The sequence below is a fragment of the Schistosoma haematobium genome, chromosome 7 (genome assembly GCF_000699445.3).
Source record: "Schistosoma haematobium chromosome 7, whole genome shotgun sequence".
Classification (NCBI taxonomy): Eukaryota; Metazoa; Platyhelminthes; class Trematoda; order Strigeidida; family Schistosomatidae; genus Schistosoma; species Schistosoma haematobium.
Window position 1 is genome coordinate 12,434,489 of NC_067202.1, and position 19,790 is coordinate 12,454,278.

At 33.9% G+C, this 19,790-nt stretch overlaps 1 protein-coding gene across 2 annotated transcripts in view; it reads right to left on the reverse strand.

The window, feature by feature from the left end:
* Window positions 1–16,951, reverse strand: part of PDE1C_1 (Calcium/calmodulin-dependent 3',5'-cyclic nucleotide phosphodiesterase 1C) — a 36,446-nt gene extending 19,495 nt beyond the window's left edge. For both annotated transcript variants that reach the window (XM_035731281.2, XM_051218015.1), the window contains exons 1-6: window positions 16,618–16,951; window positions 11,641–11,880; window positions 9,093–9,300; window positions 5,713–5,826; window positions 3,556–3,735; window positions 1,545–1,611 (exon numbers count right to left, since the gene is read on the reverse strand). In XM_035731281.2, coding sequence (XP_035588137.1) covers window positions 1,545–1,611; window positions 3,556–3,735; window positions 5,713–5,826; window positions 9,093–9,300; window positions 11,641–11,866 — 795 coding nt within the window. In that variant the 5' untranslated portion in view covers window positions 11,867–11,880; window positions 16,618–16,951. The remainder of the gene's footprint in view (window positions 1–1,544; window positions 1,612–3,555; window positions 3,736–5,712; window positions 5,827–9,092; window positions 9,301–11,640; window positions 11,881–16,617) is intronic.
* Window positions 16,952–19,790: the final 2,839 nt, after the last annotated feature.

A 19,790-nucleotide genomic window follows, 5' to 3' on the forward strand; every position in this document is an offset into this window, starting at 1 on the left:
ACGTTGGTCGTATATCCTGGGACCGTCGAGTAAGTAATGCAGCTGTTAGGAAATGGGTCCTAGGTAAGGATGGTAAGTCAATTGATGAAGTAGTGAAACTTCACCAGTTGTGATGGCTGGGACACGTGGTACGTATGCCCAATTACCGACTGCCCGACGTGCGATGTTTTACGGTGTAGGAGTAGGTGGGAAGAAAGCAAGGGGCGACCAGAACTAGACATGGAACAAATCTATGAAGTCACTGACAAGTGAACTGAGCCATGTTGGTAGGTGTAGACTAACTGGTTGGGATTCGCGAGACGATAGCAACCAATGGTTAGAGATCTTGAATAACATGGCTCAAAATCGTTTACAATGAATCAAATGCATCCACTCTTTGTGTTCTCCTAAATTCTAATCTTCTAAATTCTTCATGTCCCTTTTTTCTCTTTTCATATTTGTTTCACTGGATGATAATAATTGAAAAGTATGCATTGAAAAGCTTTCAAACATTGATGATTTAACACATATGATATCTTTTTCTTTTATTAACTTTAATGCATGGATTCTGTAGTAATCGCCTCTCACTTCTTCAATACTTACTTACGCCTGTTATACCTAATGGAGGAGCACAGGCCACCCACAAACACTCTCCGTCCAACTCTGTCCTGGACAATCCTTTTTGATTTTTTCTAGTTGCTATTCATCCTTTTCATTTCTGCTTACGATTCCCGGTGCAATGTTTTATTTGACCTTCCTCTTCTCCGATTCCCTTCACGATTCCATGTTGGTGCTTGCCTTGTGATGTAGTTTGATGATTTCCTCAATGTGTGTCCTATCCACTTCCAACATCTTTTCCTAATTTCCTTTTCAGATGGAAACCGGATTGTTCTCTTCTACAGTAAGCTATTGCTGATGGTTTCCGTCCAATGAACATTGAGCGTCTTACGTATACAACTGTTTATCAATACTTATACCTTTTTGATGATGACTGTAGTAGTATCAGTTCTGTACAGTAGGAGTGTAAATACACTTGATTGATAGATATAGTGAAGTAGTTGAAACAAATATAAAAATAGAAAACATTTTTTGGCAGCTTAGCTTATGAATAGAAAAGCCGTGAGTCATGCGATTGAGCAGGCGCCTAACTAACTAGACCACTGAGCCGGCATCCAACGGTGTTAATGTCTAACCTCAACTAATCCACGAAATTGAGCGACACATCCACCATTGTCGTTAGTGAGTTATTACCTCACAATTCAGCTAACACTTCACTATTAGTATGTATGATATACCCGACTTGGAAGTGTTGTTTATCCGACATTATGTGATAACTATATAGAATAAATGATAAATCTGGTATTTTAGTAATTAGTAGTTTACATTTGATTCTATATAGTAAGAAACTATACAGAAACGTTTTGGCCTATCGATGAAATGAAAAGTATTTTCGGTTTTATCATCTGTAGCAAAGATGCTCATTGTTATTATATAATTCTCAGGATAATTGTATGCAAGAAGATTATTCAATTAATGATCACTTTACAAAATAATAAGCAACTTACTTTAAGAAATAGAAGTACATTTGGTGGAACAATAAGGTTGGAACAACTTGACATACGACGATAAATTCTGAATGAACAGAAAAATAATACAAATAATTAAAGTTTTTTAATAGTCGAATTCATAAGTCGATCCAAGCTAGACCACCATGGAAAACATGAAAGCACTGGATGATCGTCTTGTCCTAGTATGCGACTCGTCAGCAGTGCGCATCAACAATTTCGAACTCTGCAACCGAACCCAAGACCTTCGGTCTCGCGCGCGAACGCTTAACCTCAAGACCACTTAGTTGGCATTCAACGGTGTTAACGTTCAACTTCAATCGATGCATGATCTTGTGCAACCCTTCGTTCATTGTCTGAAGTAGATAACGGTCTCCACCTGACACGGATTGGACCCCATTAGTTACGGCTTTTCGCTAGAACTCCGGGAAATCCATCCACACCCGTATCGGGTATGGGAAAGTTATCCACCTCAGACAATGGATGAAGGGTTGCACAAGGTCATGGGTTAATTGAAGTTAGACATTAACACCGTTAAATGCCAACTAAGTGGTCTAGATTTTAAGCGTTCGCGCGCGAGACCGAAGGTCCTGGGCTTGAGTCTCGTGTGCGTTGTTGTGGATGGGCACTGCTGGGGAGCCCCACCTAACTTCTAGACTAGTGAGCCGATATCCAACACTGTTAATGTCTAACTTACTTTGCATTATCATTTATTGAGTTTAAATCGTTTTCTGGATGATAAAATTCTAAAAACTTAATTCCTTCTATGTTTTCCGTAATATTGTAGTGAGTAATTTTAATGATCCAAGTTATATATCCATTTTAACCAGTGACAGATTTGTGCAACCATTTCAGTCCTAGCGTAGATCATTTGAAACTCAATTGACTTAGTGATCAAGTCTATGATTGCAATATTAATTCCTTAAAATTCAGGTTCTCTCAAAGTAATCAGTCACATCAATCTTTCTAACATTCCCTGTTGATGATCATCAGCCAACCTGCAGATTGAGTACAGAGGTGTCTACCGACTACATTAAATTATCTGCATAGTACTTAGTGCATAGTACGAATACACTACATGTTTCTATCGGTAAAAAAAACAACGGAAAAAAACCGTAAAGTATTTTTTTCAAGCAACTAAATCAAACCAACAAACGAAGTTTATTGAAAACGGATGATGTTTTCAACGTATATATGTGATATACTTAATATGGATTATTTGAAGTGTCAGAAAATGTTTACCATGAGCTTTAGTTCCATAAAAACCAAGTCTCGTACAATGATTTATACTTTTTGTTACTTTCCCCCAAATGCCCTGGTACGGTCGAGAGTAGGGAGAGTCAGCTATCCCTCTCCAAACGCTCTCATATGGCCACGTGCATGCAACCACTGCCAGAAAAGTCCTACTCACTACGTTTTCGCACCACAGATGTTGTTTACGAAACTGAAAGAACAAAAAGTGAATGTCCAGTGCTTTAGCTGCGTTGGTGGATATGGAGGATTCACCTAGGGGGAGTTGGAAAACCCTGATTCCAAACCAATGGTGCATATGGGCTCCAGGATCCTGAAGGAAACAAAAGGTGTATGAAACAAACGTTGGTCACCGGCTACCATGTGACTGCATCGCCTAATGTTGCTCCACTGCCTTATAGTTCAGACCTTTGGGTCGAAGGTTCGCGGTGTGGCCCCCTAGGAAACGAACTGCTTCGGTTTAGACACCAGGTAGTATAATGGATCCTACACAAATCGAATGATTGACGTGTTGCATATATATTTGGTGACTCTTTGTACCAATATTTATGTGTTCAAATAGATAAATAACTGTCACTTAGAATCATAGTTTACAATGTTACTTTTAAAATACTCTCAAACAAAAGTATCCTATTATTCAGTCATGAAGTTCATTATTACATAAATTCCATTATCGAATTGTCTTTGCCAAAAACTGAAGTTCAGAGTATAACGTTTAGAAAGATGTAAACACTCAAAAACAAAAACTACTTAAATTTACCTTTCAACAAATATTCCAGCTCTAATTGCATTGGCAACACTACGAAATCTAGGCTTTTGTTCACCAATCCCAACACTTTGTACAGTACGTGTAAATGTTGAAGCAAGCCAATTACGTACTTCATCTGGTACATATTCTGTTGCAGCTTCTGACAAATCTTCTTCTTCTTCACGAATACGTCTGTAAACAAAAAAAGCATTTTTTTTCAAAAGTTACGCAATTCGAAATTTTACGTAAGTATTGTTTGTATCCGCTGGAAGTGGATAGGATACACATTGAGGAAACCACCCAACTACGTTACAAGGCAAGCCCTCACTTGGAATCCTCAAGACCAAAGGAGATGAAAACCATAGAACACATTACGCCGAGAGATAGAGACAGATATGAGAAGAATGAACAACAATTGTATAGAATTAGAAAAGAAGGCCGAAGAAAGAGTGGGTTGGAGAATGCTGGTCCGTGACCTATGCTCCATTGGGAGTAGCAAGCGTAAGTAAGTAAGCATTTATGTGAATTGTTTGTATCCAAAGGCTATTGAAATCTAATTCGAAAATGAACAACCAACACAGATACAAAAAAACAACAACTGGAAAGTCATTTGTTTACTCATTTTCTCAGTATTCAAGTCAACATCATTGAAGATGCAATCCGAGATCAAAAACTTAGTCGTCTATTGAATGCAGCAACGAAAATAGTCCAAATGAAATCAATAAACATATGATATTGAGAATGAATCATTTGTGCTTAATTTTTAATTACTCTGCATTAATGGATAAGAATAAGTTAACAAAAAAACGTTTTCATGATGATGATGATGATGATTGATGCCTCAATGAGACATTTTTAAACATCCCTTAACTGATTCCATATATTAGTGATTTTAGCAAAAATCAAATAGGAAGTTTCTGCAAAACTTTTGGAACAATAGTTCAATATCTTTTTTGTCCTGTCGACCTACTTAACTTGGTCACCACTTTGTTACCATGATGTGTTAATACAGTTACAATTGTTCCTTCTTAATACTAGCTACAAGTGAGTTTTGAGATGTAATTTTTAAGCTAACAATGTAATTATCATTATGTTAATGTCTTGGAAAGACAAATGATTATGTATATTTCAATAGTTGAGATTATGAGTCAATTGAAGCTAGACCACCATAGAAAACCTGGAAGCACTGGATAGTCGTTTTGTCCTATTGTGGAACTCCTCGGCAGTGCGCATCCACGACTTCGCCTCGCGGGATCCGAACTCAGGATATATATATATATACTAATCAGGGGACTTCTTCAGCTTGTTTGAAAAACTCTCAAAGCAGTGTTTATTACCATTGTATTCTAGAGCATGGTTCAGTGATATCTTAACATTAAATAACAACTTAAAACCTTGTAACATATGACTATAATGTTTGTTATCTAATATACACCATATGTAAGGTAGATATTTCAGAGTTATTCCTATTTTATCAGAATGGGGTCTTGTAGATATCATAGTAATTTTAATAGTTGAGATCATGAGTCAATTGAAGCTAGACCACCATAGAGAGCCTGGAAGCACTGGATGGTTGTTTTGTCCTATTATGGGAGTATTCAGCTCCATTTCGTGAATTAGTTGAATTTAGACATGAACAACGTCGGATACCGGCTCAGTGGTCTAGAGATTGATAGGTCCTGTGTTTGAATCTCGCGAGGTAGGATCGTGGGTGCGCACTTCTGACGAGTTCCAAAATAGGATGAAACGGCCTTTTAGTGCTTCCAGGTTCCCTATGGTAGTCTAGCTTCAATTAACTCATGATCTCAACTATACAAATGTTTAAGTTTATCACTGAACCACTTCAATCCAAAATATCACTCAGCTAATAGTCGATACAATAAATTTATCTGAAGAATAAACAAAATACTGTAATGGTAATTAAGTTCATCCTATATTGTTTCACTAGTATTGTCTCCCTTGGTCTCAATTCACTTAGTCAAACTTTAATTAGTATAAATAGCAAACTACTGATTATTACATAACGACTAAATCAATAGATATAATTTCATAGTGTTCAATAACAATTAAGTATAACTGACCAATTATTAGAAGATCATATCATAACAGATAATATCCATGATATCAAGAGGTTTCATTATATTATTTATGTATATGTATAGAACTTACCGTTTCTCTGTTATATAAGCATTTTCCATAACGTTTATTGCATACTGTATATTTTTCAATAATGTTGCTTTACCTATACGATCGGTTTCAATCATTCGATAGATATGACGCATTCTATCCAAATGAAATTTAGGAAGGAAAAACAAAAACACTTAACAACATTGATTAACAATATTGAAAGGAGAAAAAACGAAAGAAAGAAAGAAAGAAAGAAAGAAAACAAAACAAGAACATAACAAGCACATATCACAAATAAATTGATTTAGGCCAAATACATTAGTTACGATTACGTACATAAATATATGTATATATATTGTCATGATATACCCAGTCAAAAGAACTTTCTAAATTATTGATCAATCAATCAATCAATCAATCAATCAATGAATTATATTTTGTCATAGCAATCTTTTTAGTATTGTGGTATAGTGATGTGTATTACTGATATCGATAGATATAAGTAGTATGTATCGTCAATCGAAAGTGAAATGTCTGGAGGAAGAAGGTTAATGAAGATCAAAGAAAAGAGAACGAGAACAGAGAATGATCGGTGAAGAAATGAAAGAATAATGAAGTCTCAGATGATTTATTGACAGGCGAGACTCTAATTTATGGACGAGTCAATCAGAGACGTTTGAAGGATCTCAAGGTTACGGTGCCAACTTCAGTGCTCAATGCTAACGTACGATGGATTCACAAGGAATTTTGTACAAAACGTGATAATTCAGCGACTATAACAAATAAAACGGCGAGACTATAATTTGTGGACGAATCAATCAGGTATAAGATAATAGATCTCGGATTTGGGCACGAAAGCCTTTCATCCATTTGGCTAATTAAATTTCTCGCATTATAGCTGATGTCAGTTCGTAATTAAAACCGCATATATAATTGATAACTGAGGCAAATTATGACAATTACTGCGAACTGGATAATAAAAGTACAGTAACACTGGCTTCAGCCAGGTACTACAATATATACGGATGATTGGAGAGCACACAGACTCCTAAGTAGGCCTGGTTATGTGCGTCGTATCGTTATCTACAAGTAGCATTTTGTGCACTCAACAACCGAAGTGCACATAAACAATATTGAAGCTATGTGGTCGAGGCTGGAATAGTATTTGAGACTTTATCATGGCTCTAGAGGCCGACTATTCTGTAGCCGTATGGATGATTTCCTCTATTGCATGCATGAGGATTTTAGAACCTCTGAACCCCTTTCTAACCTTGACAAGTTTTTGAACCACGTATAAGAAGTGTATCCACTTTATTTCCTTGGTTCTGTATAACATATTTTTATTCTATACTGACTGTTTGCTGATTGGCTAATATTCTGTGGGTCGCTTAAGATTCGTTCAAAGGTCGTCCACAAATTAGAGTCTGGCCTCAAAAACATTTGATTTTCCCCGCTGGTGTTTTCGTTCATTACATTATGAGTAGAGTGGCATATGTGTATTTAATGATCTTCCCTTAATCTTTTCACAGTTCACTTATCACAAACATAGAATATATGAAATGATGAGGAAGATATGTAGTTCAGCTAGATAGTATATGACTTCTAATATGAGATAAGCTGAAATGAGATTGTCCCGAATGACAATGAAAACTATCCGATTAAATTTCTTTGTTGAATAACCACAAAACCACCAGAATTCACTTATGAATTAGTGACGAAATATAAGGTGCATATTTTATCCTAGTTGAAATCTATCAACCAAATGTATACATTCCACGAGACCATTCCGTTGCAAAATTAAAGACACATTAGCAACAGTCTTTTTTAGTAATGTGTATACTATATGGACCATAGTTAAATGCAGTGGTAGAGCATTTGTCCTAGGGGAAAATATATCCCAACAATGTTATTATTTTCCTGAATAATAACTAGGAATATCGAAAGAACAACGTTTTGGCACTTTAGTTTTGTAACTTTGAAAGTAACTATGAAGCAATACGTGTATACTTCATCCTAACTTGAAACTCCTTCATGGTTCATGCTTACAAGTTTAAATTCTCAAGTTCAATGTAAGAAGAGTTTATCGATCGTTTGTATTTTAATGCATAAATAATTGTTACTATGCAAAACTTTTTCACATGAATATATGTCCTACAGTAGCGTTTCATTAGTAACTTAACACTACTACATTGTGTATATGGTGAACCAATAATCAACTGAATTGCCTTCTGATGTTTAAGTTAATGAATACAAAGTTCAACTTTAATTTTTTAAATTCTATTGCTTCGTTTTGATTTACATCATGTTTTGTTAATCATTTAGTAAATAAGACCTCTATTTGTTTCATACCATGAAACAAAGACAGATGGTAGCTAATAGTGGAATCCGGTTTGATGAACATTTCGTCCTATTTGAGATTCGTCAGGTCGATATTCCTGCATTTCAGATTTGATGTTCACTCTGGATCTTGAATTCAGTACCGTCCACTTCAAACGCCATTGCGCTATCCACTTAGCTACTGAATTCTGATAGCCACCTGCTCGTGCAATGAAGTGAAGTTTAAACTCACTTGGTATTATTTACTTGTATCTTCTAATTGTTGTGTTTGGACTGCGATTGATCAGTCTCTTGTTGACATATGTGAATATCAATTTTGAGATACAGGTACATACAGCTGACGAGTCCCAAACAAGACGAAATGCACGTCAAACTGGATTCCACTACTAGCCACTATCCATCTTTGCTTATAAAGACTGTTAATTAAGGCAATATCGAGGCAATCCACACAGGATACACATATGTCAATAAGAGAGTGATCAATTGCAGTCCTAAACATCAATAGGATGATACATGCAAACAACACTAAGTGGGTCTATACCATTAAGTAGTTTTATCTAAATATATAACATTCAACAAGAAACGTTACTCTTAAGGAAGTTGTATTATCCAGTTTCCCTTAAACAAACTTATCAGCCATGTATTGCTATCAATTCCAAATTTATTTGCTTAAAATTGATAAAAAACATTTATGAGAACAATCAGATATTTTACCTCTTTGATAACGAGCCTATATTTTATGGATAACCTTTGAGAGACGCTAAACTAACCTTGAGGATGTCCACCTACTAACGAAGACTAAATGAAAGTTATAAACCAGTATGAGGAATTAGAATTAGGGTTTTTATTTCGAAATGACATTAGTTATAATGTCAAAACTCTATTTAGCTAAATGAATGGATGAATTTTGCGCCAAAATCCGATACGCGTTATCTCATATCTGATTGGTTCGTCTAAAAATTATAGTCTCGCTTGTTTAACTTATGTACGGTTACAAATTGTTTACTATTTTCACGAATGTAAGACTAGTCGATGAATTACTTCAGTATAACATCAATAATGTTACAAGAATACCATACACATACCTTACATAACATGCTCTCAATGATTCAGGTGTATTCACTGTTCTTAACATATCTGTATCATTTGGTATTTGTGCATATTGACCCAATGTACATGTAGTTAAATTTTTATAGAAAAATTGTGATACACCAGATAATGCACATTCCATATCAAGTTCTTCATCTGTTGTCATATTTGTATCGGAAGTACGAAGTGGTATATCTTTTAATCCTATTGGGAAAAAAACAAAATTAGATATTCAAAATTCATTTCCGGAATGTCTCTTTGGATTCAATATCATCAAATGTTAAAAACTTAGTGTTATATCCTGACGAGAATTATGAGTGGTAACTGTTGGGATCTATTTCTGGATCAATACGATACATAAATTCTTATTGTATAATTGTTAGGTAGTTAGACTATGCATATTCATGTTCTGCTTATTATAAGCTTTATTTTGACCTATAAACTATTATTATACGATTTACCGTTCTTGAGTTATACCCAGTCTATTAATTACTATCTCCCATATTTACAGCCACATTTAGTTAAAACTTGTACAAATGTTGTTTCCTATTTTATGGTAAGATGTGTTCTGTTTGGCTGGTGTATATAAACCCAGTATGTTTGAAATACATGATTCATATCATGGAGGCGGAGATTGGTGTTCTGGATTTAACAGGCAGGGAGAAGGACCGATAAAGACTCTAGACTGCTCGTACAGGGTTTATGCGTGATTGGTCCGGTCGATAAATCACTGTTCTCTAATTGGCGATATCATTACGTTATACATGAATAGAGCATAAGGCCAAAAGTTATAATACCTAGGATAGTTGGTTTATTCACTGTTTTTTTATTATTCAATTTTTACTTTTCTTAATGAAAGATTTTGATTTGAATTTGAATGTCGTTTTATTAGTGTGGAAGAGTTGTAGAGATTGTTGAGATTTCATAGTTTACCCCACAGAGTGATCTTGGTTAGACCATCATTAAAAGTTTAGAGGGGCTTGACAACTAATTCTTCTTAACAGTAGACTTCTCAGCAGGAATGCATTTCCATGACCTCACCACAGGGGATCGAACCTGGAATCTTTAGGTTTCATAGTGAACAATTAACATTAAGACTAAATATCTAAATTCAATTTAGTGTATATATCGCTTAATAATCTTCAAATGCTATTGGTAGATGTGCTACCTTATGCACAAAATGATCGATGCAAACTACGACATTCAAAAATCATCCCATTTGCTTAATTTCAGCTTTACTGGGAATGTTATAAAAACGTCTATATTTCTATCCCTTAAGAATCATACTCAGTAAAATAACCAATTAAGTTGAAAGTATTTCAAATACCAAATGTAAGATAACAAAAGATGCTTCGTACTAGGATTGGGCTTGTTAGTGAGAGTAGTGGAGAAGATTTATAGATCAGCATCTGAAGTTTGTCCTGATGATGTCGTTCAGAAGAACGATGAAAATTCCATGACCAAACCATCCAGCTCACAGTATAAAACTTCATCAAAATCATAAGTGGAAGTGTATACCAATGATTGCACTAGGAATTTCTGTATATAAAGCCATTCAACTGTAAGAGAGTTTGAATTTCAGTCGACGAAAAAGCGGCCTTCTTGAATATCTTGACTACTTATTACTTCCATCTGGATATTTCAACAAATTATCTGTTTTCTTGTTTATTTTAACACATCATTATGCTTATTAGTATCATAACCTATTCAAGTGCGTTTATGAAAAGTTTACTACTTTCGCTTTACAAGTTATAAAAGAGCACAATCAGAGATATCTTAGTTGCTGGCTTTATGCATTGAGAAGAATATACATTATCACTCAATACGTGATCGTCAGGATCGACCAAGAAATAAGGGACGGAAATGTATTGAAGTACTTTTTGCTGAGAATTCTATATTGTATCAAATATATGATATTGAATAAAGCCATCAATAATAATAATAATCATAATGACTTCATATCATGTGAAGCATCCAAACTCAATAGTAAAGCAATAATTCCAGTATTTTACAGGTTCTCTTCAATCATTCAATAACAAATATACTGCAGTATTGTATTGTTGTATAATTTGATTTCTACGTGATCAGTAATCATTACTAACTTGCGAAAACTATAGTTCCCTAACAAAAACAGCGAAAAATACATTTAAACACACATGTAAGATCTAATAGAACTTGCTACAATAGACTGGAGATTATTTCTCTTTGTAGATTTTGGGTTGTAGAGATCATCAAGTTTTTGATTGAGATCATGAATCGATTGATGTTAGACCACCATTGAGAAACTGGAATCACTATATGGCCATTTCGTCCTACTGTGGGACTTCTCAGGAGTGCGTATCCATGATCCCGCCCCCAGCGAGATTCGAACTCAGGCTCTTCAGTCTCGCTCGCGAACACTTAACCTCTAGACCATTGAGCCGGTATCCCAACTTCAACCAATCCACGAAATTGTTCAAATTCATTCATGAATGGAAAATCAGTTTTATATGTGAAATACGAAGGGAATTCCATACAGCCAAAAAAGAAAAAGAAAGAACCTACCCACTCCATAATCCAATAGATCTATACCAGATAGTACATAATTACTTCTAGGATTATCAATTTTCTTATCTTGACCACCCATTTTACCAATTTCTTCATTTACATTTATTATTCCCATTTGATTCATTTCTTGTATATTCAAAGAATTTTGTTGAATACCATTCGTTAATTGATTTTTTGCCGGACTTCCAGCTTGTGAAACACCAGTTGATGCACAAGAGCCCATACACAATTAATTACCTGCATTGATAAATATTAAACATATTTTCAATGGATAAAAATATTTTATTATCTTAAGTGATTAATTTTTAATAGTTTGTGATCATAAGTCAATGAAATCTAGACCACCATGGAAAACCTGAAAGAACTAGACGGTTGTTTCATTCTATTTTAGGATTCTTCAGTAGTGCAGAGCTACGATCCTATCTCGTATGAATTGAACCTAGGACCTCTTTTATTTGATGGAACATAATTGATTTTGGCGTCTTACTCATATTCTCCAATCATCTTAATTAGTGTTTAAATAAAGGATTGTAAACTTTATTGATAAATACAATGAGTTTTAGGTGTGTAGATGTAGTTTATGTAATAATATAGCATAAAAACGACTAATTTAAATCTTTCATTTAATTCACTATCTAGAATCCGAATGTCACATATTAGATCATGTGTGGTGTGTGCTACTGATATCGACAGATAAGAGTAGTATGTATCACCAATCGAAAGTGAAATACCTGGTGGCAGAAGGTTAGGAAGATCAAAGAAAAGAGAACGATTACCGTGGAAATGAAGGAACAGTGAAGTTTGAGACCATTGGTTGACATTTTACAAATGAATTATTTACTGTATGATTCTCAGATTTTACTAAGAGATTCTGTCATTTCGTATTCATATACATTTGATTAAGAGATGGTGGAGAAGATTTGTAGCTTAGGTGGATGATTTTGATGGAGTTTTGTTTTCTGAGCTGGATGGTTTTGTCGTGGAACTTTCATCATTCTTATGAACGACATCATCAGCGCAAACATCAGATAAACCAAACCATTCAGCTCAGAGAACAAAACTCCATCAAAACATTCGATTGTCCCCAATGGTATTCTCGTTCAATACAATACAATACAATAACTCTAATTGATAACAATAACAATACCGAATATTGAACTAAATAATTCAAAAAGAAATTTCTCTTAGATTCAATCACATTTCTTATTGATCCTGATATTCCATTTATTGATTATCAACATTACATAACGATCCAACTAAATTATCATCAATCACTGATGAACCTGAACTAAAAGCCCGAAATTTCAAGCACAGAATAAGACTATTGTTTAGAAAATCTATTCCATGTATCCTACTCTTAAGGTGTTTCTTTTATTCCAGGGGTGGGGTGGAAGGGATTTGTAAAATCTAAACTGAAGCGAAAAAATAATTTTTTCATTTCAGACGGAATGTAAAAATGAAATTATTAGAATATACTGACTAAGTATCCAGTGATTTAACTATCTGTAACATGGTAAATTACACTTGAATTACACTTATTATATTGGTATAAGAAGGCAGCAAATAGATAGGCGCCACATAAATCATTCGACTTATGTGAGGGCTGGGATACTTCCCGTGTGCAGGTGGTTTTCCTAGGGGGTCACACTCGGAGCCTTTAACCTTAAATTCTGATCCATAAGACAATGGAGTAATGTAAGGAGATGCAGTTCCATGGTAACCGGTGGCTGACGATTGGTTCATAAACCACTTGTTCCTTTAGGATCCTGGAGCCAATGCACATCATTGGTTTGGAATCAGGATTTTCCAACTCTCCTTGGTGGACCATCCGTACATACCAATCCGGTTAAAGCACCGGACATTTGCGTTTTGTCCTCTCAAACTAGTAAACAACATGATACCGCGATGATGTATTGAGTAGGACTAACCTGGTAGTGGCTATGTGAGTAATGATATTTAGCTAGTGAATATACAAGAAATAGAATTCATAGTTATAGTTCGCAATTCAAAACAAACTAAAATTTATTCTCATGGCACTTTATATAGATCCATCTTCTTTAGAATTAACATATACCTTCTAAAGTAATGTTTTACCTTCCAGGTCAATATGTAAAACATGCTGTGAATTATAAATGTTATTTCTGTACTAACTTCTAGTAATTAAATAGGAGCATTAATTGTATAATCCTACTAGTAATACATCATAATTCTTTACTTCAAAAAGAAGAAAACTGATTTAACATTGTTCCATTTGAATTCACTGGGTGTTGTTTTACTTTTATCTTCCCATCATTATTTAGGACTGTAATTGATCAGTCTCCTATTGGTATATATACATCCAGCTGACGTGTCTCAAATAGCACGAAACGCGTATCAAACTGGATTTCACTATTAGCCACTATCCATCTTTGCTTAAAAAGCTTGTGATTTAAGGCTATATCGAGGCATCCGCACAGGATTTATATATGCCAACATGAGACTGATCAATTGCAGTCCTAAACAACAATGGGAAGTTACAGGTGAAACAGCATCAACTTCACTTCATCGCACAAGCAGGTGGCTATCAGGACTCAGTAGCTAAGTGGATAACGCAATGGTGCTTAAAGCGAACGGTACTGGGTTTGAGCCCCAGAGTGAACATCAACTCTGAGATGCAGGTACATCCAGCTGACGAGTCCCAAATAGGACGAAACGTGCGTCCTGGATTCCATTGCTAGTCACTACTTATCTGTCCTTAAAAAGCTTGTGATTGTTCCATTTATTTAACAAAGTGTTATTCCATGTGCTTCACAGACAAAATATTTAGATAATAAGATTTGTAATTGAATTTTTAACAGTATAATTAACAAACTGCTTTTTAACGACCGATTATTCCTTTTGAAAATTTCATTCAAATGTAGTTATAAGTAAGGAAAAATTTTCAGTTTTAGTAAAGTTGAGTTATGATTAGGAGTAGAATATAGGATAGTTGTCATTTCGTCCCATTCAGCTCTCGTCTGCTGAATGAATCTGCATTCTAGTTTTAGTCTTTACATTGCGAATGGAACCTAGTACTTATCGCTTCAAGCCCCAACGAGTAATCCTTTAAACTATTGAGGTTAGATGACCTCCAACTTGATCAACATTTATGTTGTTGATATCAATAGTCATCATTCCGGACTGGAGTTTTGTCAATCCTAGATACTGTGTTCGATCCTCAATGTGACCTTTAGCATCAGAATGTAAATGTATCCAGGTGACTAGTCCCAAACAGAATGAAACCCACATCCCGGATTCCACACCTAGTTACTGTGTAGAAAACTTGTAACAAAGCAGTTTGATCGTGGTAGTCTTCAAAATATCCACTTATACAAACTAAGGCTAATCAAAACTTTGTCTTGAGTATCAACAATGAATTAATTACTCTCCTGTTTAAAGAAGATGTTGTTTACTTAGGTTTTTGGAAATGACCTACACAACATATTGATAGTTTTTTTTAATAAACTGATATCTCTTGAAGAAACCGTTAAAATCCATAGAACACTGAATAGATATTGTGTCAATAAGTTGATTATGTTCAATATTGAATACTCATGACTACACATTGGATTAAGTCATGAACTTTCAAGTCTTGTATCGTATATGAATATCTTTCTTAAAATTTAGTCAGAATCCAACATTGTATATCTTTTTTAGCTTTGCCCGAACAATATTTTCATCCGATAGCACTGGTTGATGTTAGACAGGAAATATGCGATTAAAAGCTTTCCAATACAACTTTCTCTTTTCTTTGAATTTACAATTTCAGTTTTATACATATTTGGATACAAAATATTGTGACTAAAAATTAATGAATCATAGAATGATTAAAGTTAGACACAAACAAAGTTGGATGCCGGCTCACTGGCCTGGAGGTTAAGCGTTTTCAAACGTGAGATTAAAGATTCTGAGCTCGATTCCTGTGTCCGGAGTCATGGATAAGCACTACTGAGGAGTCCCATACTAGGAATTGGACTCAGACCTATGATCTCGTACAGTAACATGTTACCACTGAGGTATCAATGTTTAATTTCATTCAGTTTATTGTATTATACAATTTATAATTCTTTAAATAGGTTTACATTCACTAGTTAAGATAATAAACAGTCTAATTCACTATTAGAGAACATATTACTTTCTAATGCATTAAAGCATAAATTCTGTGTATATAACTTTGATTTCGTTTGAGTTTACTGAAAAGTATTGATGCCAGTTAAGTTTTGTGAATAAAATCAAGAAAATTCATGTGGTATTATTTGATTGAATTGTCGCGTTGATGTTAAGGACTGCCATTGATCAGCCAGACGCGTGTTTCGTCTTATTTGGGACTCGTCAGCAGGATGTATCTGCATCTCAGAGTTGGTAATCACTCCGAGACTCAATTGTTTAATTCAAACACCATCGAGTTATCATAACTCAGCAGATAAGTGGACAAAATGATAGCTTTTGAAGAGAACGGTACTGGGTTCCAGTCTAGAAGTGAACATCAACTCTGTGATGCAGGTATATGCAGCTGACGGGCTCTAAATAGGACGAAACGTGCATTAAACTGGATTCCATTGCTAGCCACTATCTATCTTTGCCTGGAATGCTTGTGACTCAAGGCAATATTGAAGTAGTCCACACAAGATACACATTTGTCAATAAGAGACTAACCAATTGCAGTCCTAAACAACAATGGGAAGATACAATCCAATAATACCAAGTGTTTTAAATATTTTAGTTCATGAGTCAATTCAAGCTAGACCATCATGAAAACACTGAACGGTCGTTTCGTTCTACAGTGGGATTCCTCAGGAGTGCTCATCCACAATATCGCTCCATGAGATTCGAACCCAGAACACTTTATTTAAATCTTTATCAATACATTATATTCATCAGATATATAAACGACTTAACTATTGAAACATTGAACATCAACGTAAACCTTGTTAGAAAACACTTTATAATACTTACCTTAACCACTCCTCAATTAGATTTTGTTATCTGATGAATATATTCTATCCTTCCTTCTTCTTTTCTCTTGGGGGGGGGGAGTTTGAATCAAATACGCTATAAACTGAATATAAGAAAAGGATTATTTGTTATTCAAGAATACTTTCTATGTGATAATGATGATGAAATATGTTCCACAAAACTTTGAATATTGACACAATTGACAGTATCTTGTTTAAATTGACTATGATGATGATGATGTTGGTTCATAGAACTTGAAAATATACACAATTTTTATTAAAGATTGACAATTCAATATTCAATGTTCATGATACAATTCATTTATCATATTGTATAACAATTACATAATCTATGATTAGAATTAGTCTTTAGATTGAATTAAGAATTATGAATGAAGAAGAAGAAGAAGAAGAAAGAGAACGATCCAAATAGATTGTATTTTGTTTAGATAACCAATATTTATGCTAAACAAGATTGATAGAATAGATAGACACTTTCAAGTTTAAGGTTTTCTTCAAGTTCAATCCTTCATTGTGTAATAATAATCATTCATGTTAGAATATATATATACATATAAAAGTAGAAAATTGAAATAGTTAATTTTGACAATTTTAGCAATAGGGAAATGTAACACAATGAAAATAAGGAAGAGGACAAGTTATTCTCTCCTCTCCCCTCTGTCTCTCTCTCTCACACACACACGCACTGAAACACAATGATGGAGTGAAAATGCAAACAACAACTTATTATTATTTATTTTTGTATTTACAAAGAATGAAAATACAAATTTCTTATCTTAGTTACACCTATTCATATAAGAATTATAAACATACAAACACAAGTATCCATGAGTACAAATCAAGTTAGTTAGTGTATATATGTATTGTCTTATTTTGTATTTTAACAAATAAACAACAACAACAATAAAAGGGAATCCAAATTATTTGATTGATGAAGAATGTAGTTGATTATTTGTCTGTTTTCATTTCTTTAAATAAAGTTAGTTACAACTTGAATACTCTCTCTCTCTCACTCTATCTCTCTTACACACACACGTATATATATATATATATATACTTAAAAGTGTCTCTACGCCTTGAAATCTATCGCATTGTTCAACACTGAACAGTAACAATTTGGATAAATTAAAACAAAAGTTACATAAAACGACTTACCTATAAAAAGAAACATATATATATATATATATGTATATATTTAGTCAATCATAATAGAGAAATCTATTAAGGAAATAATGTGTTTTCATCTCCCTCTTAAGTATTATATATATATGTAGAGAGAGAGAGAGGGGGGGAGGGAGAATTTCTCTTTTCTTGTACAAAGTTAACCATAAAATTTATCCATCATTAGTTTGTTTTTTTTCTCTTTCGCCTCATTTCTCATTCGTCAATTCATTCGAATATGTATTATTAGAAAAAAAGGATAAATTCCCATTCCATCTCTTTTATAGAACAAACAAACAAGAAAAACGTGAAATCCTATTCTCGTTATTACGGTAACTATGACAACCGTTGCTTAGTGTTTCTCACGGAAATAGATCAATTATTTTTTTTTGTAAAAATAATAATGGGATTTATTGTTGGTTTAATTTTTTTTTCGAATGTAACTCATTTGATATCGTTTTGTTTCTCTTTTTTTCTCGGTAACCACACGCAATTTCTCATATATTGGATAAATGTACAAACCAATATATTAAAACACATACATACATACATACATACATACAACATACATACATACATACATACATAAATGTATAGATATAACTCCGGACAAATAGTAAACTTATACATAGGCACATGATGTACATTTATACATGCATTAAACACTATATTGTACTATAGATATTACAGGGCATAGATACAATTGAGCAATTTACAAAGTGTATATATATATATATATATATATATATATAATTTTAGATAGATTTGTAAACAAAATGAATGAATGAAATTCATTAAGCCAATAATAATGATAAACTAGAAAAGGTCAAGTTATTTATAGATTAGAAACGAATATGAAAAATGAAATATTACAAACAACAACAACAACAATAAAAAAAAGTTATCACAATTTCCCCCCTCTCGCCCTCTCATTCTCTTTCTTGTACATGGTAAGCATTCATTTAAATCTTATTCACTAAGGTGATAAATGAAATGAATAACCAATAGTATTTTCTATTTAAAAAAAGAAATAAAAGAAACAATGAAAATTATAATTCAGTAAAATTCCTCTTTTTTTCTTTTTTTTTTAAATTTCATTCCAATGAAAATTATTTTTGGGATAATTTTTTTTTTTGAAAAATTGACGGGAGGGGGGGGAAAGGTAAAATGGTGACGAATTGTTCTATTTATGTTTCAATATCTTTTATTTGTTTGTTTTAATTAGGATGAGGATAGAAAAAAGCGGGACATATTGATTGTAATTTAGGTAGTTAATTATTATTGATCGTTATTATCATGATTTATCTACTGTAGTCACACATGAAATAATATGAGTATAGGGTTATAGAGATTGTTAAGGACGAGACTCTAATTTATGGACGAGCCAGTCAGAGGCGTTTGAAGGATTTCAAGGTTACGGTGCCAACTTCAGTGCTCAATGCTAACGTACGATGGATTCACAAGGAATTTTGTACAAAACGTGATAATTCAGCGACTATAACAAATAAAACGGCGAGACTATAATTTGTGGACGAATCAATCAGGTATAAGATAATAGATCTCGGATTTGGGCACGAAAGCCTTTCATCCATTTGGCTAATTAAATTTCTCGCATTATAGCTGATGTCAGTTCGTAATTAAAACCGCATATATAATTGATAACTGAGGCAAATTATGACAATTACTGCGAACTGGATAATAAAAGTACAGTAACACTGGCTTCAGCCAGGTACTACAATATATACGGATGATTGGAGAGCACACAGACTCCTAAGTAGGCCTGGTTATGTGCATCGTGTCGTTACTCAACAACCGGAGTGCACACAAGCAATATTAAACCTATGTGGTCGAGGCTGAAACAGTTTTTGAGACTTTATCATGGCTCTAGAGGCCGACTATTCTGTGGTCATATGGATGATTTCCTCTACTGCATGCATTACGATTTTAGAACCTCTGAACCTCTTTATAACTTTGACATGTTTTTGAACCACG